This window comes from Eulemur rufifrons, chromosome 7 (genome assembly GCF_041146395.1).
Source record: "Eulemur rufifrons isolate Redbay chromosome 7, OSU_ERuf_1, whole genome shotgun sequence".
NCBI lineage: Eukaryota > Metazoa > Chordata > Mammalia > Primates > Lemuridae > Eulemur > Eulemur rufifrons.
Window position 1 is genome coordinate 273,376,574 of NC_090989.1, and position 27,454 is coordinate 273,404,027.

General features: G+C 48.6%; 1 protein-coding gene across 1 annotated transcript; it reads right to left on the reverse strand.

The window, feature by feature from the left end:
- Positions 1 to 5,585: 5,585 nt before the first annotated feature.
- On the reverse strand, positions 5,586 to 27,454 carry TRAF1 (TNF receptor associated factor 1). Its single transcript, XM_069474605.1, has 7 exons — positions 27,193 to 27,454; positions 25,271 to 25,355; positions 15,522 to 15,587; positions 14,606 to 15,016; positions 10,482 to 10,659; positions 8,745 to 8,893; positions 5,586 to 6,609 (listed from the first exon to the last, which is right to left on the reverse strand). The coding sequence occupies exons 1-7, from the start codon at positions 27,330 to 27,332 to the stop codon at positions 6,391 to 6,393; spliced, it is 1,248 nt and encodes a 415-aa protein (XP_069330706.1). The 5' UTR covers positions 27,333 to 27,454; the 3' UTR covers positions 5,586 to 6,390.

Below are 27,454 nucleotides of genomic sequence, written 5' to 3' on the forward strand. Positions count from 1 at the left end.
CGCTGATTACCAAGACTAGCACGCGGCACCGGGCACGTAGGAGGCATCCAGAGGATTTAAGAACGAATACCAAGAAAACGACTTAGTGGTAGGCGGCTTTAGAGAGTCTCCTCCTTAAGTAGCCCTGGCTTCAGCTAACATTCCTGGGAGCCTTCGACGACGCTGAGGACCTTTTCCTTTAGATGTGTAATCCCAGCCCACCCTCATCTCCAACAGGTCAGGGGCTTTGTTCTCCAACTTTGCCCAAGATGAGAGTTGGGCTCAGAGGTGACAATGTGACTTGCCCAAGGTCACACAGCTAGCAGGGAGCAGGTCAGGATCTGAACCAGCCTAAAGGACTCCAGGTCCAGTGCTCTTTCTAGTCAAGCTCCTGAGGGAGGCAACTCTTTGCTGAAACTTTAATCTAGCCTGGGCTCCCTGGGGTTTTTCTCATGGGAATCCCAGAATTACTAAGACTCATAAAGTAAGGAACTCTCCCCTTAGGAAAACAAAGCATAGAAAACTCCAGTAAACTTTACTCTGTGCCCCTCTCAGACGGTTTTGAGATTTCAAATTTAAGAGTGCAACATTACCCTAAAGAGAAGCCTGTGACTTCCATGTTGCATTTATGTAAAAGCCATAGTGGCTTTTTAATGGCTTTATTGAAGTATAATCTACTTACCATAAAATGCACACTACATGATTTTAAATTATTATATATTTTGTCCATTTGAAAAAAAAATTTATATTTAGAAAATAGGACATCATTTAAAACCAAAAGCAAGTCTTTTAGACTGTATCAGTCAGACTGATTTATTGTCAGGAATTGACTTCCACCGTGTGTGCCCTGTGTCTGCAGTCACAGGGCAGGCCGCGGGAAGGGCTGACGGGAGCTCTCAGGCAGGAGCTGGAGCTCCTGTCCACAGGGGAAACTTCTTCTTTAGGGAACCCTTAGTCCTGTCCCTAGCGCCTTTCAATAGATTGAATCTGGCTCACCCAGACGAACTAAGATAATCTCCTTTACTTAAAGTCAGCTGATCATAGACATTAACCACGTCTACAAAATATCTTTATAGCACCTCCAAGATTATTACTGGATTGGGTAATTGGGAACCATAGCCTAGCCAAGCTGACACATAAAATTAACCACCATCTGGGTGAAGTTTCTGTCTCCCCATCCACCATGATGTGCCAGAGACTGAGCCACAGAGGGGACCTGGAGGCCAAGCCCGGGGGTGGGTGGATGGGCAGTACCATCCTGAGCAGGAGTTAGGAAGGGCTGACCAGGTGTGACCCTGGGCAGAGCAAGGCTTGCTTTGAAATGAGAGAACCTGTGTCTGTTTCACAGCCTGTTGATGCACTAGCTTAACTTTGAGTACGTCCCCTAAACTCTGAGCATCAGTTTCCAAGTTTTTTAAATGGGGCTATGGATGCCAACCTGACAGCACTGCTTGCTTACTGTTTCATCAGTTATTAAACATTTATTGAGTGTCCACTGTTTGCCAGGCACTGGGTGCTTAGGAGGGCCAAATGAGGTAAAAACAATAACTAAAATTTATTAAGCACTTACTGTGTGTCAGGCATGGTTCTAAGTACTTTACATGGATTGATTCATTTAATCCCCACACCAGTCCTACAAAGTGGGCATAGCTGTGATCCCATTTTATACACTAGGAATACTCATCAAAGTATCTGACCCTTAAAAGATATGAACTAAACATTTATTTCCCTCCTCCTTTTAAGGGAGCAAAGGGCATGATTCATGTCAACATTTCTTTGAGTCCCATCTTACAGCTAGTTCTCATAAAGGAAGGAGAGAACTTTGACCCAGTGAGTGGCCTTAAATTTAAAATCCAGTCTGCTGGTGGGAATGGAAAATGATGCAGTTGCTTTGGAAAACAGTCTGGTAGCTCCTCAAAAGGTTAAACACAGAGCTACCATATGACCAACAATTCTACTCCTAGGTATATGTCCAAGAGAATTGGGAACATATGTCTGCACAAAAGCCTGTATGCTAATATTCATAGTAGCATTATTCATACTAGCTAAAAGATGTAAACAACCCAAATGTCTATGAATAGATAAATACAATAAATAATGGGTAAATGAGTGAAAAGATAAATTAACATGGTATATTCATTTAGTGGGTTATTACTCAGCAATACAAAGGAATGAAGGGTCTGACATGGTTGGTGTGGAAAGAAATCAGTTGTTTTCATAAAGAGAATATTCAATATTGATGCCAATGAGTTACTGGGTGCAGTGGGAAGGACTAGGAACTGTGGTCAGAAGACCCAGGTCCTAGGTGGGCTCTGCCTTTTGGCACTGGGTGCCCCTGAGCAAGTCACTCTTCTCCTCTGAGCCTCTTCTTTTCATCTGTACGAGGGGATCAGAGTCCCTGCTGCGCAAGGATGCATCCAACTGCCCCAGAAGGCAGTGGGAGGGTGAGGGCAACAGGGTAGGACGAAGTCCCAGCCGACCTCCTCCTCAGCAGAGAGGAGTCACAGGCCACCAGAGCCAAGCCACCCACCCACTGGGTGACCTTGCTCAGTGTCCACCCCACTCTGGACCTTGGCCTCCCTGCCTGTGCAGTGGTCAGAGTTATGGTGATGACGACATTAGCACTGTACACCCCAGATTTGCCAAGGAGGAAAATGCCTTTAGGATGGTGGGGGTTTGGGAAAGGACTCAACAGAGAAGAATGCCGCTGGCCAGACAGTTGTAACATCCAGCTCCCTCTGGACCAGTCATCCAAACCCTGTCTGTGCCACATGAATGTGCTTTGCTTAAACATACACGCACATACACGCACACATCCCAGATCCCGAGGCGGCAACTGAGATCCAGTTCCTGGCAAAGGGTCACCACACAGCATTGGCCCCCCAACCTCATCCTACCCCTCCCTGCAGCCGGTGTCAATCCCACCCAAGTGGCCCCCCAGGGTGGAGCACTCCAGGTAGGGGGCATCTTCCCTGGAGAGGGGTGCTGGAGAAGAAGGTCTGGCAGCTGGCAAGAAGGCACAGCTCATTTGACTCCCCCAGCATCCCCCAGTCCCTGGAGAGGACACCATGGTGGGTAAAGACCTTGGGGAAATTGCCTGGCCTCTCTGAGACTATTCTTTCATCTATAAAGTGAGGAAAACCATACCTTCTTCTCAGGTCTGTTATCAATATTAAGTGTGATACTTGCAAGTAAAGTTTGCGCTTAACAAATGATAGCTATCATCATTTTGTTATGGCTATTTTAAAAAATTATGTTACTTTTGTAGTTTTCCAGTTTTTCTGTTATGTGTCTCTTACAATCAGAAATGAGCAACTGAAGGCAAAAATGTCAGTTGTCCTCACTGCCCAGGGCTGTCTGCACATTGCCTGCGGACACCAACAAGGTGGCCTCCGCGAGCAGCCTGTATGCCGCTGGCCGCGCTGGCCCTGCCCTCCTGGTCCTGCAGGGCTGGCCTCTGGCTGAGGGCAGAAGGACCCACAGCCTCCCAAGGCCTCGCATGAGGATGTCACCTCATTGTGGCTGAAGACTCTACCCAAAAGGAAGCTTGAAGAGGAAGGAAAGTAACCAGAAACAAAAGACATGGTTTCTAATGCCAACTCCCCTCCACCCCCCAACTTTGAGCAGGCACCTGGTCTCTCGGGTCTTAGTTTCCTAATCTGTAAAAGGGGATTCAAGGGTGCCTGCCACACTGGCGGGTGTGTGAGGACCCAATGAAACAGGGGCTCTGCCTGCGTCTTGCCTCCCCCATCCTCAAGTCACCTATGAGAGATGAAACGTCAGGTCTTTGGTGCATTTAACATAGAGCTTTGTTGGAAGAGAAATTTTTCGACGTTTTAAATCATTGTCTCATCCTGCTGTTAGCAGGCCAAGGGTTACCCAGCAGGTGCTTTGGGGAGAGCAGCGCCACATGTGATGCCATCTACACTCCAGCTCACCCTACCTTTCCACTTCCCTCCACCGTCCTGCCACACAGACCCCGCCCGCAGGCAAGCCCACTTCCTGTCTCCAAGTCTGTATCTCCCCTGTCCCCTCATCCTCTGCATTTCAAAATATTTCCAGGCTGCGTTTAAATGCCACCTCTGCCATGAAGCCCTCCCTACCCCACCCAAAGGATCTGGGATTCTGTGCTTTCTCTGAGCTTCTCCTACTTTCAGTCATAATGATCTACTTATGGGCCTGTTTTCCCCACAGAACTAAAAGTTTCTTGAGGGCAGGGTGCACATCTTACCTTCCTTCTCCCCAGTGTCCAGCACGGCAGATGACACACACAGTGTCAGTAAAGCTGTGCTGAAAGAATGGATGCTTCTCACACTGTTTGAAGACAGCATGTGTCTCTTCCCATCAGAAACAAGCAATTAAAGCTGGAGAGGGACAGCTTTAGTGGTGGTCCCTAGTGGTGGCTTGTCCTATGAATCCCCCTTTAGCTCAGCACTCAGTGAGAAGGGACAGAGAGGTCATTGCTAGGACACCAGCTCCGAGGCAGAAGCCCCATAACTTCCTAGGCCAGACCTTTACCTGTTACATCCACCTGTCAAAGGGAAGCAGGTCAGTCTCCGTCGCTGACACGCTATCAGCAGTGGGAACAAGGAAAAGCAGCCCCGGCGTGTTTGCAGCCTGTCATGCACAGAAGACGCCATGGCACGTACAAAGCATTGGTGCTCCATCACTGCAGCTGGGCCTCCTGTGAACCCTGTGAGCTGGGCTCCTCCTGGTTTTCAGGTGAACAGGCTGAGGCACGAGGGATGCCAGGGTTACAGCAGGGCTGGACCTGGGCTGTCTGATCTACTGAGCCCGCTGTGCCACGATGCTCCCTCACCTCCTTTGATCCTCCCAGACACTAGGCTAGAGACAACAGGCAGGGCTACTGGCCCATTTTACAGAAGAAACCTTGAAGGTTTGCGGAGTGAAGACTATCACAGCCTCAGCAAAGGGAGGAAGAGTGAGCTGTCGGGAAGGCTGCTGCAGAGAGCAGCAGGAAGTCTCAGGGTCTCTGGAACATTGGGTGAGGCCTCCAAGGTGAGAAGACAAGCATGGGCCACCACCAGACTGTGACAGGGAAGCAGCGGTGCCCAGGGCCTCTCTCTCCCCAATCTCTCCCATGTGGCATCTCCTTTGAGGGCTGGAGAACCCAGTATGGGAGGCAGGCTGGGGTGTGTCTCCCCATTACAGAACAGAGAAGACAGGCCAAGGGGGGTGTTCCTGCCACCACGCCGGCCTCTGCTGCCACCTGCAGAACTGACGGCACCACCTCGAACTCAGCAATGGCCTTTTCAAACTTGGCTCGCTATGACCAACTCCCACAGCCATGCAGTTTGTGAAAAATCTAAGAGATTTTAAAAGTTCTTTCTTTGGTTTTATACATATACAAAGAACAACCTCTGCTCTCTGGCTCAGAGGCCTTGATCAGTCAACTGAGAGAGGTGAATACTTTGGTTAATGAGGACACATGGGATTCTGGAAAGTACCAAAGGTGGGGCCTCCAGGCAAGGAAGTGGGAAGTTTATGCCCCCTCTTCCTCTGGGCTCCTTCAGTTGCTCCCAGGAGCTCACGGTGACCTGGTTTCACCTGGATGCAGTAAAGGGGTGTTTGGCTGGTGGAGGACAGGACGCAAGGGCTGTGTGTGCTCCTGAATGTTGGGGAAGCTGAGCTGCCAGGGCTGGGGTGGCAGGTGCCCTGTGGGCCAGCTCAGCCCACCTGGGGGTACTAAAGGTGAGTGAGGAACCCAGAAAGCATGAAGCTCCTGAGTGTTTCCAAAACCCCCTGCAGTCCTAGGCCTCACCTGGGCCAGGAGACCTAGAATTAGCGACTTTCTTGGCTGGAAGGAACTATAAAGTTCTCCAAACCTCCAATTTGATGCTCCATTGTAGCCCTCTGGATTTGCTTGTTCACCTCCAGAGATGGGGAACTCAGTCCAGGCCTGGACAGACCGAACTCACATGGGCACCCTGTTCCTTCCACCCCTGGTCCTGGTTCTGCCCCTGGGCAGGAAGAGAGCGAGCCTGTTTCCAGTTCTCTGTGGTCCCTGCAAAGGCCTCCCAGCCTAACGGCTTCTCTGCTCAGGTCCTGCAGCTCCAGGCCTGGTCCCATTTTCTCCCCATCTTGGTTGAAGTCTGCCTCAAAGTTCAGGGCTGGTGTGGCTCCTTGGCCTCCCAGTGTCGTGTGGTTGGTGTGGAGGGGAGCAGTTCTGCCCACCTCCTTCTGGACCCTTTCCTTTGTGGGCCCAGCCCAATGTCCTGCCATCCTCAGCTGAGGGCCAGCCACAGTCAACCCGTCAGTCCTGCTCAGTTCATGCCAGCCCTGGCCCATCCTTGTGCCCTGGGGTCTTGGGCACCAGGGGCAGGACATCATAGTCATCTTGCTAAGCCTCCAGTCTGAGCTGGTGCTCCCTCAGGAGCTGACCCTCCCGCCCTAAGCACTGGTCTCCACGATGCACTTGAGAAACATGGTGTCGTCCTTCACGTAGGCGTGCTTGGGCGACTGCAGCTTGCTGAGGGGGAAGAAAAGTGGGCAGCCACTGGCCACGTTGGTTTCACTCTGGGGCCGCTGGAAGGACGCTGAGCTCAGGTCGGGCCGGAAGGCGTCAATGGCGTGCTCACGGTTGTTCTGGTCGAGCAGCATGAAGGTGACCTGCAGGGCAGGGACAGGTGGGAGATCAGGCCTCAGACAGCAGCACCATGGCAGGGAGGCCCATGTTGGGCTCAGAGCCGGGTTCTGTGCCTGCTGCCTGTGGGGCCCCTCTGACCCTTAGCCCAGTCGGGTTAGGAGTCAAAGAAACCATGTAAGGACTGCCCCTGGTGGATGGCCAGACCCCAGCAGCCGGAGCACCTGAAATTCCGAGCAGGCTCCAGGGGCTGGCCTATGACTGGGATCAGATGTTCCTTCCTGCTGGTGAGGGCAGTCCGACGGCTCAGCCAAGTTTGACTGGCTGTTGGAGGCTAAAGGAGGGACCAAGGCACTGACAAGGCCACTGGACTCTAACTCTCCCTCTGGCTCGGAAATTTTTGATCATCAGCTACAGCTGGAACCTTCTGGAGCCAAGGCAGAAGGGCAAGGGCAGGCCTGCGAAGGAGGGGCTGTCGGTCAGTACCCTGAAACATTTATGGAGCTTCTGCTTTACACAGGGAAGATATAGGCACCCCAAGAAGCTGATCATCTAACAGTGACACAAACTCTCTTCCCTGCCACGTGCCCATGAAACACCCACCAGGACCCTGAAATGTCTTCCTGTCACCTACTGAAGCAGTCCTTAAACTTGGCTGCATGTTAGAATCCCCTGGGGAGGCTTAAAAATCCTGGTGCTCAGGCCTTAACACTTACTGGGCTGAGACCCAGTCGTTGGTATTTAAAACAATCTCCCCAGCACCTTTGCGAACCGCTGTGGGGTGGGGACTACTGGCTCACACCCAGGCCACCGTGGCACGCTCACCCCGCCCCACCTGTTTCCCCACCCCAGCTGAGGTCTGTATTCTTGGCACCTCCTCCTCACACAATGCTGCTGTTCACCTTCAGGGACTGCCTAGCCTCCCCCAGCACCCTCCTTTAAAGATTGTTAATATACTTTATTTTGGGGGGGGGAGTTTTAGGTTCACAGCAAAGCTGAGTAGAAAATACAGATTTCCCACATTCCCCTGGCCTGCACGTCTGTCAACATCCCCACCGAGTGGTACTTTGTTACAATGGATGAACCTACATTGACACATCTTTATCACCCAAAGTCCATAGTTTCCATTAGGGTTTGCTCTTGGTGCTGCACATTCTATGGGCTTTGACAAATGTATGACGACATGTACCCACCATTATATTAATAGTATCATAAGAGTAATTTCATTACCCTAAAATTCCTCCGTGCTCCACCTACTCATCCCTCCCTGCCCCTTTCTGGCCAAAATCCAGAATACTGACAACACCCAGTCAGTATTGTCTCCATAGTTTTGCCTTTCCCAGAATGTCATGTAGTTGGAACCATACAATACACAGTCTTTTCAAGTCGGCTTCTTTCACTTAGTAATATGTGTCTAAGGTTCATCCGTGTCTTTTCAAGGCTTGACAGCTCGTTTCTTTTTAGCACTGAATGATATTTCATTGTCTGGATGTACCAGACATGCACCTACTGAAGGGCATCTTGGTTGCTTCCCAGTTTTGGCAATTACGGAGAAAGCTGCCATAAACAACTGTGTGCAGGTTTTCGTGTGGATGTACTTTTCAACTCCTTTGGGTAAACAGCAAGCAGTGTGACTGCTGCACTGTGTGGTAAGAGTATGTTTAGTTTTGTTAGAAACGGCCACACTGTCTTTCAAAGGGGCTGAACCACTGTGCATTCCCACCAGAAATGGATGGGAGTTCCTGCTGTTCCACGTCCTCCCGGCATTTGGTGTTGTCAGTGTTCTGGATTTTGGCCATTTTAATAGGTATGTGTTTGGTATCTGCCTCTTTCTCCTTTTTCTGGAAATCCTGCCAGTTCAGGCCAGCCTCACAGCACCTCCAGGCAGTTTCTGTATTCCTCATACCATGCAAATAGGTTATTTCTACAGAACCTTCAGGAGTACTCTGTTCCAGACATTTTAGCTCCTGGACTCCTGGAGCTGGAGGGAGCCTTGGCTACTAGATCTGAAGTCAGCTTCTTGTTTTATAAAAGGGGAAACTGACAACGCAGAGAGGTGGGGGACTTGCCCAGACCACATGGCCAGTTCATGCCCGAACCAGGACTAGGCCCCAGGTTCCCATACTCCCCCCACCCCACCCCCATCAGCCCCTGCCCAAACCTTGTTCCGGAAAGGCCACGGCAGCAGAGCGTCGTACTCCCCTCTCATGATCACAATGAAGAGCGACAGGTGGGTCCTCTTTCCCGTTCCGTCCCCATTCAGGTACAGCCGCAGGCACAACTTGTAGCCGTACTTGGCAGTATAGAAAGCTGAAACACACAGGCAGCTGGGAAGTGCTGGGCTTTGCAGATGAGGGAACAGGGACCCAGTGGTTAGGCATGCCCCAGGTCAGTGGCTAGAGCCCAACATTCTTCTTGATTAGAGTGTCAAAGAGAACAGGCTCTTGGAGATCATCTAGTCCCATGGTTGCCAACTGGCCATCCAAATCACAGACTGCTGAGCCCCACCCTCAAAGTTTCTGACTCAGTAGCACTGGGGTGAGCCTGAGGATTTGCATTTCTAACAAGTTTACTGGGGACACCAATGCTGCTGGCCTGGGGACCACACTTTCAGAAATCCTGATCTAACCAACCTGCATTTTAGAGTCTGAAAACCAAGCCCATTATAAGGAAGTGGCTGGTCAACATCTCACAGTGTGTTGGGGGCAGAGACAGGATTAGGGGCCAGGCTTCCTGCTTCTCAACACTGGTTTCTTTCTGCTGCCCTAGGCCAACTGGCTGGGCTCTCCTGGAGGCTGGGGGTGTGTAGGGTGACTCACAGTTCTGCTAGCCAGCCCTCGGCAAAGGCCCCTGAGGGCTGAGTCATCCCTGGTGGAGAAGCACAGAGACCCATGTGCTCTCCCCCTGGGCAGCTGAAAGGGCCACCCCATCCGAGTGTGGGTTCCAGCAGCTGTCACCCTCCAGCACACGGTCCTTCTGGGAGGGGCTGGGTGGGGACGGGGGTCGGGGCAGGCAGGAAGGGGTGGAGGAGGGACAGGCTGGCAGCCTGACTCATCTCTGCCTGTTATGTTTTGGTAGAACAGGAAGCCCGAGGCACTGCTTGCTTTTTCCCTCTTTGGGAAGAATTGAGGAAAGAAGGTCTGCGTGTGGGGCGCAGGGCTGCCCCATGAAGAGGGCTGTCCTGACAGAGTGGGATGAGCACTGCTCCTGTAGGAAAGAGGCCCCAGCCCTGCTCTGAGGTGCAGGGCAAACTCTGCTGCCTCATTTCATGCACAAATATATGCACTGATATATTAACAGACATCAACTAGTTAAGAGAAACATTTACCAGCAATTACTTTATGCAAGACATTGTGCCCAGCCTCAGGCCCCAGAAATGAGTAAGAACTGCCCCAGTTTACACAACACTTATCTGTGCACTATCCACAATCGCACACAAATGCGCATGTGTTTTACTCAGTTCCCTACTTGTCTTATTCCAGACCGCTGGCTCCCTGAGGGCCGGGGTCCCCAGGTGTTCGCCTGTGAAAACCACCATCTGCATCCCTCTCTTCTGCACGAGCTCTGGCTCACAGCACACCTTCTTTCACATCCCGTGTCCACAGGAAGTGGATAACAATTTTCGTTCCTATTTGCAGGATATGACTGATATTCAGGGAGGGAAAATGGCCTGCCCAGGCCACTGTTATATGTGGCTGAGAGCCACCCGTCAGAGCGTGGTTCCCCTACCACCCCCACAGTCCCAGCACAGTTCCTGGCTGTGGTAGGTGGCCTGAATGGACACGGGCCTAACTAGACACAGCCTGGCTGTCAGAGTTGGCTGTTCTCACTGCCCGTTTCCTGGACCCTGTGGGGCCTGCCTCCCCCAGCTGGTCTCTGTGCTCCTGGGGGGTGTTACCTGGGGAGAAGAGGCTGACGGTCCTGCCACAGGCTGACTCGTGGCACCGCCTGGTGACATTGGTGATCTTCCACAGGAAGGTGCCATCAAAAGATGCCTCCTCCATGAGGCGCAGGCTCTGCTCCAGCTTGCCTAGGGCCTGGTCTTTCTCGGCCAATGTCTGCTGCAACTCCACCACCTGCAGTGAAGCCCATTCAGCCAGGGACATCAGAACCCGGCTTGAGGATGAGGTGAGGATGGCGGGATACGGAGATGAATCTGCCCCAAATATGCTTTCTTTGACCACACCTCACTCAGGCACATCTGTCTGCATTTGCACGAGCCGCCTCCTGCCTGGAGTTCCTTTTCCTTCCTTCTCCACTGGCCAACTCCTATTCATCCATTAGGAATCCAGCTCGTATGTCCCTTCCTCTGGGAAGCCTTCAACCACTGCCCTAGCTCGGCTGGTCACTCTCATCTATGTTCTCACAGAGCCTGTACAATGTTTTATGAGACAGATTTTTCTGCCTTTCCTACCAGATGGTCTTCACTGAGGGCTGGGCCCATGCTCATTTTATCTTTGTGTCCATGCCCCGCATAGTGCCTGGCATGCAAAAGTATAGCCAGGAAGTTTGTTGGTGAAGCAAGAGTTACATAAATAAAGGCTTTACTCAGTCACTCGAACCCAGTGCCTAGACCTTCTATTAATGGTAGGTTTCCCCTATGAAATTTGAAAGAATGCAAATTTATTCTCAGGTATGCTAAGGTAGGGAAGCCAGGAATAGAAGAGAGTATGCTTAAAGAAAATCTAACCCTTAATTTTACTGAAGGGGAAGCTGAGGTCCTGAGAGGGAAAGTGACTTGCTCAGACCTATACAGCTCCTACTGGTGGAGCTGGACCTGAAATCCAGCCCTAACTCGGTGTGAGACAATGATGTAAGGCTGCTGCAGAAAAAGCAACGTGAGAATGGTGACTGGCTACGTTAAGAAAAGTATAAGCTCTGCAATCAGCCAAGAGAAAGAAATAAAGGGCATTCAAAATGGAAAAGAGGAAGTCAAATTGTCTCTCTTTGCAGATGTCATGATCTTATATTTGGAAAAGCCAAAAGACTCCACCAAAAAACACTTAGAGCTGATAAACAAATTTAGTAAAGTTGCAGGATACAAAAATTAACATGCAAAAATCAGTAGCATTTCTATACACCAATAATAAAATAGCTGAAAATGAAATCAAGAAGGCAATCCCATTTACAATAGCAATAAAAAAAATATCCTAGGAATAAATTTAACCAAGGAGGTGAAAGACCTCTATAAGGAAAACAACAAAACATTGATGAAAGAAATTGAAGAGGACACAAATAAATGGAAAGATATCCCATGCTCACAAATTGGAAGAATTAATATCATTAAAATGACCATACTGCCCAAAACAATATGCAGGTTCAACGTAATCCCTATCAAAACACCAATGTTGGCCAGGTGCAGTGGCTCATGCCTGTAATCCAAGTGGTTTAGAAGGCTGAGGCAGGAGGATTGCTTGAGACCAAGGGTTCCAGACCACCCTGGGCAACATAGCAAGCCCCCATCTCTACAAAAAATAAACAAATCAGCTGGGCATGGTGGCATGCACCTATAGTCCCAGTTACTTGGGAAGCTGAGGCAGGTGCCAAGAATATACACTGGGGCTGGGGAAAGAACACCTTCAATAAATGGTGCTGGGAAAATTTGATATCCATATGCAGAAGAATGCATCTGGACCCCTACCTCTCACCATATACAAAAATCAACTCAAGATGAATTAAAGACTTAAACATAAGACCTGAAAGTATAAAACTACTAGAAGAAAACATAAGGAAAACACTCCAGGACATTGATCTTGGCAAAGATTTTATGGCTAAGACCTCAAAAACAGACAACTAAAACAAAAATAGACAAATGGGACTGTATTAAACTAAAAAGCTTCCGCACAGCAAAGGAAACAATCAACAGAGTGAAGAGACAACCTGTTGAATGGGCGAAGATATTTTCAAAGTATTCATTTGACAAGGGACTAATATCCTGAAAATACAAGGAACTCAAACAACTCAACAATAAAAAACCAAATAAGCTGATTAAAAAGTAGGCAAAGGACATGAATAGATAATTCTCAAAAGAAGATATAAAAATGGCCAACAGGTATATGAAAAATGTTCAACATCACTAATCATCAGGGAAATGCAAATCACAACCACAACGAGATCATCTTACCCTAGTTAGAATGGCTATTATTAAAAAGACAAAAAATAACAGGTGCTGGCGAGGATGTGGAGAAAAGGGAACTGTTTTTTTTGGTTTTCTTTTGTTAAGAAACAGAGTCTCACTCTGTCACCAGGCTGCAGTGCAGAGGCCTGAATGTAGCTCATGGCAACCTCCAACTCCTGGGCTCAAGTGAATCTCCTGCCTCAGCCTCCTAAGTAGCTAGGACCACAGGCATGTGCCACCATGCTTGACTAATTTTTTAATTCTTTTGTGGAGATGGGGTCATACCATATTGCCCAAGTTGGTCTCAAACTCCTGGTCTCAAGCCATCCTCCTGCCTCGGCCTCTCAAAGCACTGGGGTTACAGGCGTGAGTGAGCTACCATGCCTTGCCAAAAGGGAACTCTTACACCCTGTTGGTGGGAATGTCAATTAATACAACCATTATGGAAAAAAAGTATGGAGATTTCTCCAAAAACTAAAATTAGAACTACCATAAAATCCAGCAATCATACTACTGGGTATTTAACCAAAGGACAAGAAATCAGTATATCAAAGGGATACCTGCGCTTGCATGTTTATTGTAGCATTATTCACAATAGCAAAGATATGGAATCAACCAAAGTGTCCATCGAGGCATGAATGGATAAAGAAAATGTGGCATGTTTTTTCACCAAACTGATGCTTAAAAAACCAAAAAAGAAAATAAAATGTTGTATGCGTACACAATGGAATACTATTCAGCCACAAAAAGAATGAAATCCTGTCATTTGCAACAACATGGATGGAACTGGAGGTCATTATGTAAAGTGAAATAACCCAGGCTCAGAAAGACAAATATCACATGTTCTCACTCATATGTGGGAGCTAAAAAAGTTGATTTCATAAAGATAGAGAGTAGAATGATAGATACTACAGGCTGGGAAGGATGAGTGGGAGAGGAGGATGAAGAGATTTAGGTTAACAGGTACAAACATCCATTTAGATATTATAAAAGCTATAAGTTCTATCACTTGACAGCAGAATATGGTGACTATAGTTAACAACAATGTATTATATATATCAAAATAACTAAAAGAGAGGACTTGAATTGTTCCCAACACATAGAAATGATAAATACTCAAAGTGATGGACACCTCAAATACCCGGACTTGATCAGTACACGTTCTATGCATGTAACAAAATATCACATGTACCATAAATATGTAAAATACTATTAATATGTATCAAAAAATTAAAAAAGAAAAGGAAAGGTATAAGCTCTGGAATAAAGGGCGGACAGACCCGTTGGACCAAGAATTCTCAGATAAGTGGATTATCTGGAGTCAGTCTGGGACCACACTCCAAGCATATAGACTCCTTTAAAGACTGAGCCAGAGCATATGAGGACAACATAAAACAACGTGCTCTGATGAAGGGGTGAAGGCACTGGGGCTTTTGGTCTAAAGAAGGAAATCTCGGGTAGGATATAATCACTGACTATCCCTCTCTGAAGGGCTGCCACAGGGACTAGAAGGCAGATTTGTTTTATGGTCCCCAAAGGGCAGGACCAGAAACAAAGCAGAGAAGACAGAGAGAGGCTGGTTTTAGCTTAGCCTAAGGAAGAACTTGCTAACAGTGGAAAATGTCCCACAACAGAATGAGCTGCCCAGAGAGGGGGTGTCCTATCACAGGAGAAGTTCAAGCAAAGGAACTAAAGCACTGGTTGGGGGTGTCTGACCTTGATAATAGCTTCTGACTCAGTACTCTTCCTGGAAGGTCCTGGGACACAGGGGAGATATACGTTTTGATGGGGGGCGGGTGCTCTGAGCAGGATGAATGATTAGGAGGAAGGCTTGTCCACCGCTCTGGAGACAGGATGGGGCTCCCTGAGCCAGCCTTGAAGGCAAAAATGTTTCCCGCACTCACCCTCTGTTCTAAGCTCAGGATGCGCTCGCGGTCCAGCTGGCTCTGGTGGATGGAGGCGGCCAGGGCCATGTGGGAGGCCTCCACCTCCTTGTTGAGGACGGCGACAATGTTTTCAAACACGCGCAGCTTTCCTTCCAGCTCGGCCAGGAGTTTCTCCTTCATGAAGTGCTGCAGGGCCAGCTCCTCCTGACTCTCAGAGCAGGGTGCCCGGTAGCAGTCCACCTCCAGGTCCCCTGTCACCTCCACGGCTGCCTGCAGCTGCAGGTCTGACAGGTTCTGCTCCAGGGCCATGGGCCCAAACCCTAGGCCAGAGCCCAGCTGGGCCTTCCACTGTTTCATGAACCCCAGCAGCAGGTTTAGGTGGGAGGCCTGGGAGGTGACCTCATGCTCCTGCATGGACTGTGGGTTTCCCTGCCAAGAGAGTGGGTCTGCTCAGTGAAAACAGAGGTGGAGGGAGGGCCAGGGAGGAGTGGAGAGCCCTGCCATCAAAGGTCACCAAGCACTGGACATCCATTCACCCAGCAAAGGGAAAGTGGCTTTCTGTACACTGGGAGGGATTCAGGAGGACCCTGACATCAGCCACGCTCAGGATGAGCCACATGCATCTCAGTCTCAAGAGCAGTGAGCCTGCCCTGCCCTTGAGCAAAACGATGGTTCAGGACCATGGAGAGAGGCATGGGGGGGGGGCGGTCACGTTAGTGATGTTACACCAATGCTTAGATGAGACATTAAGAAGAACTTCCCTGAGTACTGTGATGATGTAATAGTGCGAATTATTGCTTGGGAAAGTTATTAGTATGAGCAATGTCTAGAGGAGTCACTTGATGTTATGGGAAAATCTTGGCGGGGCTGGAGTGGGGAGGCCCAGAGGCCTGGAGCTGTAGTGGACAGATCTTTCTTACACAGACATACTTACCTTGAAGGAGCAGCCAACACCTGCAAAGGGGCACCCAACTCCAGCCTCATCCATCTCAGGGTGAACCTGGAAATAATAACCATGTCACTGGATGTTATGGGGATCCCTGTGGCCACCCCTAGGGCTCTCTGCAATGTACCAGGATCCACCAGGGCAGGAGCTGGACTGGGCCCCATGACTTTGCACATGCTGTTCCTTCTGCCTGGCTGACTCCTTTCTACCCTTTGAGCCTCAGCTCTTCCATGACCTTCCTTCGAAACAGGACCAGGACCCCTGCTGCGATCCTGGGCAGTGCTGCTCTTTCTCCATTCTCCATTCCATATAATACATTCTCTATGACCATTGTTCACTCATTGGTTGCCCCTGCTGGTCTGAGGGCTCTGTGAGGGTCATGGCTATGTCACCAGTGCTGAGGGTGGTGCCCGGCACAGAAGAGACACTCAGAACATATTGGCTGCATGAGTGAGCACTTCCTTCTTCCTGAAGTCCATGAGGACTCCCCTTCTCACAATGCCCATCTGCATCCCTCCCTGGCCATCTGTCCTTGACTGAAGTGTGCCTCCCCTGCCCAGCTTTCCCTTCCAAATGATGTACAGCCTGAAGGCAGGGACACAGGAGGATCTTAGTACTATTGGCAACTTGACATTACTGTCAACCAATTTAGGTCTGAAGGGTTTGCCAAATGCTTTCATAATTCTTCATAATTCTGTCATAATGCTGTCATAATTCTTCCTTGGGTTCTTTGCAACACTGTGGGAAGATGGGGCAGGGTTTCCCCCCAGTTTTACTGATGAAGAAACTGAGGCTCACAGAGGGGAAGGGATTTGCCCAAGGAGTCAGAGCTAGGGAGCAGCACAGCCCCAGGACTCCTCCCACACTGCATCACTCTCTTATCAAGAATGAGCCCACGGTCGGGGGAGAATAAGCCTACAGGACATGGGAGAAAGTTTTTTTCAAAACATATACAGTCATGTGTCACTTAACCACAGGGATATGGTCTGAGAAAGGGACCATTAGACAACTTCATCATTGTGTGAACATTTTAGAGTGTACTTACACAAACCTAGATGGTAATACCTTCTAGGTCCTTAAGTGCAGCCTTTTGACTGAATCCAAATTTTACAGAACAAATCCTTTTATTAAAAGGGGTGCAACAGAGAAAGATGAAGCTTCTCTTGCCTCCTTTGGTGCTTAAAAAAGAACAACCTTGAAATCAGAAGGTTGCAGGTTCCCCATCCCTGGATAGCCTACTCTACACCTAGGCTGTTATATGATATAGCCTATTGCTCCTAGGCTACAAACCTGTATAGCATGTTATTGTCCTGAATACTGTAGACGATTGTAGCACAGTGGTAAGTATTTGTTTATCTAAACACAGAAAAGGTATCGCAAAAATATGGTATTATAAGCTTATGGGGCCACTTCATATATTCGGTCCATTGTTGACTGAAACATTGTTATGTGATGCTTGACTGTATCTGCGAAAAGGCTGGTATCCAGAATCTATAAAGAACTCTTACAATCCAATAATAAAAAGACAAAAAAAAAACCTAATAAAAAATGAGCAAACTACTTAAAAGATACTTCACAAAAGGAGATCTGTGAATGACAAAAAAGATGTTCAACCTCACTAGTCATCAGAGAAATGTAAATGCCACTAGCCACAATCAAATACCACTACCTACTCACTAGAATGGATAAAATTAAAAAGAGCAACAATACCAAGTTTTGGGGAGGATGTGGAGCAGTGAGAACTCTCATATGTTGCTGGTGGGAAAGCAAAATGGTGCAGACACTTTGGGAAAATCTATAGAAGTATCTTATAAAGTTAAACCATATTTATAAAATAACTTACTTACAAACCATACTTACAAAGTTACCATACAATCCACACATTCCACTCCTAGGAATTTACCCAAGAGAAAGTAAAACATATGTCCTTATAAAAACGTGTATGTGAATGTTCATAGCAGCTTTACTCATAATAGCTCAAACTGGAAGCAACCCAAATGTCACCAACTGGCAAACGGATAAACAATTTTTGGTATATCCACACTATAGAACACTACTCAGCAATCAAATGGAATTAAATACTAATATAAACAATAACATGGATGAACCCGAAAACCATTACACTAAATGAAACAAGTCAAACACAAAAGACTAAATACTACTTGATTCCATTCTTATGAGATTCTGGAAAAGGCAAAACTGTAGTGACAGAAAGTAGATCAGTGGTTGCCTGGGGCTGTGGGTGAGAGGGACAGTGCAAGGGACACAAAGTAGCTTTATCTGCAGCAGAAATGCTTGACTTTAGTGGGCACACGATGATGTACACTCACCAGACTATACACTTAACATGGGTGAATTTTATTGCATGTAAATAATATCTTAATTTTACAAGAGCTTTGTTTTTTTTTTTCTTTTTAAAAAATAATCTATTCTTTAAAGGCCATGTGAAAGGAGATTCGAATGAAAGGAAGGGGAGAGAGGTCTTTTGGGCTGAACAAATACAAAGCCATACTAGTTATTATTCTTTAAAAGTAAAATAAGCAGAGAGCTGCGGGCTTAATGAGTACAGTTGGTTTGGGACACAGAGCACAGCTCAGCAAGGAGCCATCCCCCTCGCCCCACTGCCCTGGGCTTCAGGGACAATTTGTTCCCAACAAAGAATAGAAAACAGATGTTTTATGGAGGGCAGGCAGAGGGTGGCCCTGGCAGGGAGACCGCGCTGGCTTTGGGAGGTCTGCGGCGACAAAGTGTCTCCCAACAGGTAGCTTTCGACTTGTGGGAATGATGGAGGGCCTGATACCAGGCGTGGACCCAGCTTCTGGGCGAAGGGACTTGGAGGGTGACCTCTCAGACCCTGCAACTCTCCAAATGTCCATGATTTAAATCCTCTGTGGTTCTAAGGGTGGAAACTTGACGTGAGAGTCATAAGGGATATAAAGTGAAAACGACCAAGCTCGGAGTCACCCCGCAGGTGGAGGGGGTGTGTTCTCGGGCAGCTAAGCCTTCCTGGTGTTGTGTGAGCAGTGAAAGCCCACAGCAGGGGGTACAATGCTGCGTGGATGTACAGGTTATCCTTCTATGAGGCATGTGCAGGTGTGAACAATGACCTTGAATGGCTGCTGGAGGAGGGGAAGGTGACTCGAGAGGCCTTTAGTGGTCAGCCACGCTGCCCTAAATCCTGTCATCAGTCACTCATTCCTCAGATATATGGGGGTTCAGGGTGTGGGCTCTGGAGACGGCCTATTGGGGTTCAGAGCCCATTTCTGTCACTTCACGAACTAGCCATGTGGCCCTGGGAGAGTTATTAACCTCTCCACGTTGCAGTTTTCTGTGAGGATAATAAGGGTGCCCTTCCTTACAGAGTTTTTGTTAGGATTAAATGAAATAATCCAATAAGTTCTGGTATTATTACCTATTGCTGCTGTAACAAAATATCACAGACTTAATGGCTTAAAAGAACACAACAACACAACTTTATTATCAACAGTTCTGGAGGTCAGAAGTCCAACAGCAAAATGTCAGCAGGACTGCGTTCCCCTAAAAGGCGCAAGGGGAGAATTTGTTCCCTTGGTTTTTTCAGCTTCTAGCAGCTGCCTGCAATCCTTGGCTTGTGGCCCCTTCCTCCATCTTCAGAGCCAGCAGTGGGGCATCTTCCGATCTCTCTGACTCTCCTGTCTCCCTCTTATGAGGACCCATGCAGATAATCCAGGGTAATCTCCCCTTCTCAGTTTCCCTAATTTAATTGTGTCTGCAGAGTCTCTTTTGCCATTGTTATGGGCCTAGTATCCCTCCACCCAAATACATATATTGAAGTCCTCACCCCTAGGATCTCAGAATGTAGAGACAGGATCTTTAAAGGGCTAAGTAAGTTAAAATTGAAGTCATTAGGGGTGGGCCTTAATCCAATGTGACTGGTGTCCTTATAGGGAGGAAATTTGGACATGAAGGACCATGTGAAGACATGGGGAGAAGACGGCCATCTATTAACACAAACCAAGGAGAGAAGCCTTAGAAGAAACCACCCCTGCCAATACCTTGTCTTGGAATTCTAGTCTCCAGAACTGCAAAGAAATAAATTTCTATTGTTTACACCCCCTAGTCTGCATAATTTTTATTTTTATTTTATTTTTTTGAGACAGGTCTTGCTCTATCGCCTGGGCTAGAGTGCAGTGGCATCATCATAGCTCACAGCAACCTCAAACTCCTGGACTCAAGGGATCCTCCTGCCCCAGCCTCCCCAGTAGCTGGGACTACAGGCACCTGCCATTGCACCCGGCCTGGTCTGTGTACTTTGTTACGGCAGCCCTAGCACACAAACATAGCCAGGTGAGGTGACACAGTTACAGGTTCTGGGGATTCAGTTACGAACATCTCTGGGGGACACCATTCTGCCTAACACGGTGTTCAGCAAATGTTAGCCATTACTGGTGGTATTTCTATTAGCATTATTATTCCTACGGATTGAGCACTGCCCATTGGAACCTCTCCCCCAAGCCCCAGTGGTTGTCATATACATGCATCTCATTTCATCCTCACATCTCAAACTCTTAATAACTAATTCTATAAAACTCCATTTTCCCAATAGATTTCCTCAAGGAGGTAAGAAGCATCCCTAAATGTTTAAGTCCCTAAAACATCTTCTCTTATACAGGACCAAAGCAGTTTTGAATGTTTTCTCATAGGATCTTTGCAACAATCCTTTGAGGCAGGTGGGGCTGGATCAGCTTCACCTTAATACTGACAGAGAAACCAAGTGAGTGGCCTGCTTAGGGTCACGCCGAGCTCGCAAGCCAAGGAGCTGAGCAAATCTGGGTCTTCCCTGCCATGGTTACGAGCCGTGCAAGGGCTTGCTGCTTTCCCGGCACTTGTACAGGCACTGTCCCTTTGGATCCTCGCAGCCATGAGGCAGAGGTCGGGGCTTTCAGGTTCTGCGTCCCTCGTGTATGCGCGTAGGTGGGGAAGCCGAAGCTCAGGGGTGGTCAGGGACTTGTGGGAGGTGGCGGGGCAAGGCAAGGTCGAGCCCAGGCTCCTTCCTCCCCACCGCAGGGTCCCTGCCTTGACCAAAGGGTGGCCTCACCTGAAGGCCAAGGACCCAGGGGAAGGAGAAGGAATCAGGCTCGGGCTGCAGAGGAAGAACAGGGGATCTGTCCTGGGCCAACCCTGGTGTACGTCTGGTGCCACAAGTGGCCCTTGTGTGAGTGGCCTTGCTGCTTGAAAATTGCTAAAAATAAAATTCACAGTGGAATTTCCGCTGAGGAGGAAACAGAAACACAGAAAACAGATTGCCAGCCCTGAGGGAACACTCGCTCTTCTGTCTGGGTCCAAGAAGTCTCTGGGTGTGTGGTGTTCCCGGCCACCCCAGCTACCCAGTCAGGCCCTTTGTGGTGGGGTCACAGGGGGCCCTGGTAGGGGCCCCCCATTCAGAGACCTGGGGGCCTCCAAGCATGTGTGTTAAGAGGGTGTCCGTAGCATGAGTGCCGCCTCTGTGCAGCCGCCACGCGGAACAAGAGGATCTGAGCATGCCAGGCACTGCCCGCCCTGCTGGGCTGGGCTCACAGGCCAGCTGAGATTCTGCATGCCCAGGGGGCTGTTTCTGCTTGGGCCCCAGCTATGGCTGAGGGGGTGGTACCCTACAGTGACAGGGGAAACTTGGTCAGTGTGCTGCTCCTGCTAGCTGCTGCTCTCCTGTGTAACTGGACCAGTTTCCTCTCTGTCAACCTCTGCCCAGCTCCACTGCCACCTCCTCCAGGAAGCCCTGCCTGAATCTCCTGGTCTTGCCCATTCCCGCTTTTCCATAGCACTTAGTGGATTCTAGCACTTATGGCGGATGGTGTTATTTAAACATAAATAAAACATTTGGGGGGGATCTCCCATATGGAGGAAGCACAGAGAAGAGGCCACCAGCCTAAGAGGCAAGAGTTGGAGCCTGGCTTTGCCTCCTGCTTGCTACGTTGATTTTGAACCAGGGACACCTCCTCACGGAGCCTATCTGATATACTGTCCAGAAAGTAGCCAGCCATGTATCCATTCTCGTTATATTACCAATGGCTAGATACTTTCCAGACAGACCTTGTATACCTATCCGTAAAATAAGGATATCACCACCACCCACCACACAGGATGTCATGGGATTGGTGAGATTACAGATGAACTGTCAAGTTCAGAAGTGTAAGGGTTTGGGGTTCGTTTCCAGGTATCATGCTTCAAGAGACACAGAGGAGTGGGAGCACATTTACTCCAAATGCACGGAGACTGGGCACAGACTCAAGATGGACGTGGTCAGTGTCTTTCCACAGAGGCAAGACTGACTCAGGGGACAGGAGGCTGACTTGTCTTTTGTGGCCTCAAGAGAGACAGACTTCAGCTTAGTACCACTAAAGAAGAAAATGCTACAATAGTCATAGCCCCCCAAGGTGGGGTGCTTGTTTCAGGGAGTCCTGGGCATTCTGTCATTGAAGGACATAGAGCCACATGGTGGGACTTAAGTACAGAGTGGGAACCAGGCTGGACATCTTAGACTTTTGTCATTTTCTAATTCTGGAAAGAGCCAGGGCATTACTGTGAGCTACTGGCATCAGATGCCAGCTTACCTTTGACCTTCCTGAACGGGCCTCAGGAAGAAGAGGGTGAGAGAAACAATCCCATTTGTGGGTACTTGGCAGACAGGATTGAATGTTATTTTCCTGCCACTGGGTCCCCTACTTCACTGTCAAAGGAAGATCATTCCAGGCAAGAACCACATCTCTAACTAGGTCAGTATTCATCCTTTAATACCTGCCTTTTACATTAGGTCTGTGCTCTGGGCACTTCTTAGGGAGATATTAATCTAATGAAGTCAGAGGATAAGCACAAACTGATAAGCAGATGGCACAGAGAGTGTTTGCAGGGATGGGCGCCTTTGGGCTCAGCTCAACAGGTGTCCAGCCCTTTGCCTTGCCAACCTTTCCTGGGGTGCTCCAGACACACAAACGTAGGAATCACTGTGTATGCAAAATGGTGACTTACCACCAGCTGCTTTCCTTTGGTCAAAAGTCCCCCAAAGTTCCCATCGGGGGCAGGAGCCAGAGGAGTCCCTGGTCCTTCCCCTCCGTGGCTTTGTGCAGGTGATGACACCACTGACTCACCTCCCCCAGCTTTCCACTGGGCTGTGGTGATGGCTGCATATGCTGGGGCAGCCAGCAGGGACGGGGCTGACGCTTCTTGGATCTGCCTGTGTTCAAAAGGCCTTTGCCCCCAGATGGAGCAGCACCCACTCCCAACCCACAGCCTGTTGGGGTGCCTGTAATTCCACCATTAGAGTCCCTTCATTTGGTTCAAGGCAGCAAGTTTCAAACTGTGCTCTGCAGGGCTCTAGGAGTCCCCAGAGTCGCTCAGGGGCTGGGATAGGAGAAAGAAATGGGGTAACTAGGAGGATGGGGCTCCAGGGTCCCCTTCCATCAGAGCACTTCTACTTTCATCTGATTTCACTTTAATAAAGATGAAAAAATTAAAGCCACTGAGTAAGACATAATAAAATGTCCTTATCTATGTTATCTAATATTTGTACAATGCATGCCTATTAATTTTGTCAAGAAGAAAGAATAAAACAGGTCGTAAACAATAGTCCTGGAGCACACAAGCAGGCAGGGCCTTAGGAAGCATCCCGCCCGCCCTTCCCTTGTGCAGGGGGGGCACAGCGGCCAACAGAGCATTGAGTCTGCTCCTGTCTCACACCCAGTCCACTGAGACAGCCAAACAGGGAGGCGAAGGGAGTTACTCCATGATCAGTGTATCATATTAACTCATACCACGTTGTAGAGTGTAAAGTTCTAGCAAAATGCACTTGATGCTTATTATTCCCTGAGGGCCTGTTGGTGGAGGGGCTTGCCGAGAAGGGGATGGGAGAACCCTTAAAACCGGCTCTGAGTAGGGCAGAAAATTTCCCCAAACTCTCTGAATGAGAGGACCAGGGTGGAAAAGGGAAAAGGTGTGGCCTTGCCTGCCACTGTTCCTGCTGGTGGGAGGGAGAGCTGCCCTGGCAGCGTTGACACCACAGTCTGGACGTCACAGATTCTGGAAAAGCTCTGCAGAGCCAACTTAACTTTTTCATTTTACAGATGGAGCAACATGGCAATCGCCTCCAGCCATGCAGCAAACTACACAGAACCATCCCTGGACACCAGGCTCCTGATAGTTTGATGCAAGCAAAGAGCTTTGGCTGAAAGGTGCTAGGCACCTCACTGCAGGGGCAGGTGGGGCTGAGCAGCGAGACCCTGGCCATGGGAGAACTTCAGCTCTGAGACTCCCCAGTGAGTCTTAAGGCCTACGTATAAACAAGAGGGTTAGATTTCGAGCAGTGGTTCCTACATGTTTGGATTCATTGGCCAATACAATTATTTTTTTTTTTTTTTTTTTTTGAGACAGAGTCTCACTCTGTTGCCCAGGCTAGAGTGAGTGCCGTGGCGTCAGCCTAGCTCACAGCAACCTCAAATTCCTGAGCTCAAGCGATCCTCCTGTCTCAGCCTCCCGAGTAGCTGGGACTACAGGCATGCACCACCATGCCCGGCTAATTTTTTCTATATATATTTTTAGCTGTCCATGTAATTTCTTTCTATTTTTAGTAGAGGTGGGGTCTCGCTCTTGCTCAGGCTGGTCTTGAACTCCTGAGCTCAAACGATCCGCCCACCTCGGCCTCCCAGAGTGCTAGGATTACAGGCGTGAGCCACCGCGCCCGGCCACAATTATTTTTTTACGTGAAAGATTAACATAGAGATTGCTATCTTTTTTATTTTACCTAGTAAAGGCTTTACCAAAAACTATCACCTACTCTCACATCCTTTCATTTATATAAAGACACATATAGGAATGACATAATCTCAGAGTAAAGGTTGACTTTACAATGGAAAGAATGTAGGTTTATATAAACTTATTCATATAAACTTTCTTCATGTTTATCATTTTGTTATGAACCGGTAGGCATGGGCATGTTCTGGATGGCATGTGGGAACCTCTAGAATGGACAGATAACTAGGAGGGTCCTTCTAGCCCGGGAGGGCTGAGGTTCTAAACTGTAGCTCCTAAAAATGTCTCTTTGGCCTTCACACTTCCAAAGGTGCCTCTTATTCTTAGAAGCGCAGCTTGGCAGAGCCCAGAGGTGAGCTGGTAATGGCCTCTTTCTGCCTGAGGGCAGAAGGAACTATCTAGATCAGGAGTTGGTGAACTTTTTCTGTAAAGGGCCAGATAGCAAATATTTTAGGCTTTGTCTCTGTCGCAAGTATTCAACTCCACTGTTGTAGGGAGAAAACAACCATAGATAACACATAAATGAGTGGGCATGGCTGTGTACCAATAAAACTTTATGGACACAGAGGTTTGCCTTGGATATAATTTTCATGTGTCCCTATCTATTATTCTTTGATTTTTTTTCAACCATTTAAAAACATAAAAACCATTCTTAGCTCATAGGCTGTACAAAAACAGGTCATGAGTCAGATTTGGCCCAAGAGCTGTAGTTTGTGGACACGTGGTCTAGACTGCTGTTACCCTAACTCTATCACAGACCAGCCAGGTGGCTTTGGGCAAGATGTTTCACCACTATGAACATCAGTCTCCTCATCACTTATAAAGCAAATTCAGTCCTGACTCAAGACAACAAGGGAAGTGCCCGCCAGAGGCCAAGTGGGCAGCTGCCTACTTGGCCTCAACCTAGAAAAATCAAGAAAATGGACAAATGCTCTTTCCTGGATGTGCCAACCTACCTTCTCCTGAGTCAGAAGGCTTCCTGGGCTCACAGGGTGAAGGTCGTCTCCTCTGCATTTGGGACAGATCTGATCTTCACCATTCCTGGGGAAACGTGAACAAATCCTTGAGTGAGGCACTACAATGCCCTGGCACCATCCACTCTCCTGACAGCTCCAGAAGCCCAGACCTCGCCCAGCGTGGCAACTGACATCAACGATCATGCGGGTCCACCATGCCGGAGCCACCATTCCCAAACCTCAAAATGCGCTGAGCATCCCATGTTTTCCTGAAGTTTTCTGAGAGCTTCCTGGGCAGCCAGACCTGGCCCGAACTGACCGGAAGCTATTATAGCCCTTACTTGCCCCACTTAGTGTGAATATTTGTGTGTTTCATTCCAGAAACCTTAATGAGCCTGATCATAGGGTGTTACCCCACTGTCTGCCGGCAGAATTACATAATGCACTGATTTGCTTTTCTAAAAAGATTCTGAATTTCCAAACACATCTGACCCCCAGGGTTTAGGCAAGCGACTGTGGACGTGGAACTATGTTTGCTCTTCTCAGCATCCTCTATTTGGTTTTTGTCTCTTATTTTTAGTACTGACAGATGATCATGGCCTATTAGAACAAGAAGTGGCCTCAGAGAAATCTAGCCTGGAGGTTCTTAATCAGGAGTGGGTGTCAGATTCTGACTGGAGTGACACATGGGCACCTGTGTTTTCACAAAGCTCCCAAGTGCTTCTGACCCACAGTGAGAGTTACTGACTCAGCCCATTTTACAGGTGAGGGCAATGAGGACCCAGGGAGCACGTAGATCTGCCAAGGTGGGGTGAGTCTGGAGCGGGGCTGGGCAGAAGCTCTTCAGGCTTCAGGCCTCAGGCTCCTCCGACCTCTAGCTGGTTTCCTCCCCTCTCCTCTGCCAGGTTTGGAAGAATGGAGGGAGGCAAGGAGACCTGCCACCAAAGCCTGAGAAGAGCCCCGAATATCAGCTTGATGGTAAAACCAGTCAAGCTTTGCTCCCCCACCCCCGTCAGCTCTCCACTGCCACGACCTTTCCTCCCTCTTCTCACAGCCCCTCTTTGTCACCACATTTGAACTTCCCACTTGCCTGATTCAGTTTTCGCACCTTCTTAAGCTGTAAAACCCCAAACAAAAGGTCAACATGTGGGGCAGTTTAAGGGCATATTTGCCAGGAAACCTGGCCTGGGGCAAGCTGATCTAATCTCTCTAATAGTATATTATTAATAGTAGCCACCTCTCCAGGCTATTTTGAGATTACTCAGCACACAGTAGGTGCATAATAGCTGCTCAAAGAGGGATGCTAATAATAGCATTGATGTCATACCTTTCTGGGTTATTAACATCTTAAATATAAATAAATACATACATACATATTTTGTGCATATCTATTAATATATATCTAGCTTTGTCCCCTTTAAAACGATTCCCAGCAAATAGTATGAGGTGATGGGCAATATTGTGAAAGGAGATATATTTGCATAACAGTTTGGCATCTACCAAGGGTTTATATTTGTTATCATATGAAATTTTTTGATTATTATTGATTGGGCCAATCTATTGACAATTCCGTGAGGCAGAAAATAGCTTTATAGATAAGAAAGCTGTGGCTTCAGACATTAGCAGCTTGCACCAGGCCACACAGTAAGTAAATAGCCTAGCTGGGCCTAGAGGCTCTTCCATGGCAGAGGCTGGCCTTGTGCTGTGAGAGTTGACATCTTTCTGTGGCTACTTCTCCTTCCACCAACAGACAGAGGGGCAGTGTCAGGGAAAGTGAGGAAAGGTGTGGAAACAGGTCCACAGAGGCGAAGTCACCTGCCCAAAGTCACCTGCTTTCCTCACCCTGGCCTCCCATCAAGCACCACTCCCCGCCGCCTCCCGCACTGTCTTCCCGTCCACCCTTTGCTCCTCTGTCCCCTCACCTCAGGTTCTCAGAGAGACAAGCTGTGCAGCAGAGAGCTCTGGGCTCTGTTGGGTCCTGGCAGACGGTGGGGGGACACCCAAAGGGAAACTCATTCTCATCAGGGGCAGGACGGGGGCTGCTGGCTGAGCTGGAGGCCATCCCAGGGTCCCAGGCTGGCCAGAGGGCCCGTCTGAGCTCTTCCAGGGCAGGGGACCAGCCCCGTGGAGTCTGTGATGACAGGAGAGGTGGGTCCTGTCCTGGGCCTCCCTCTCTGGTGAGCA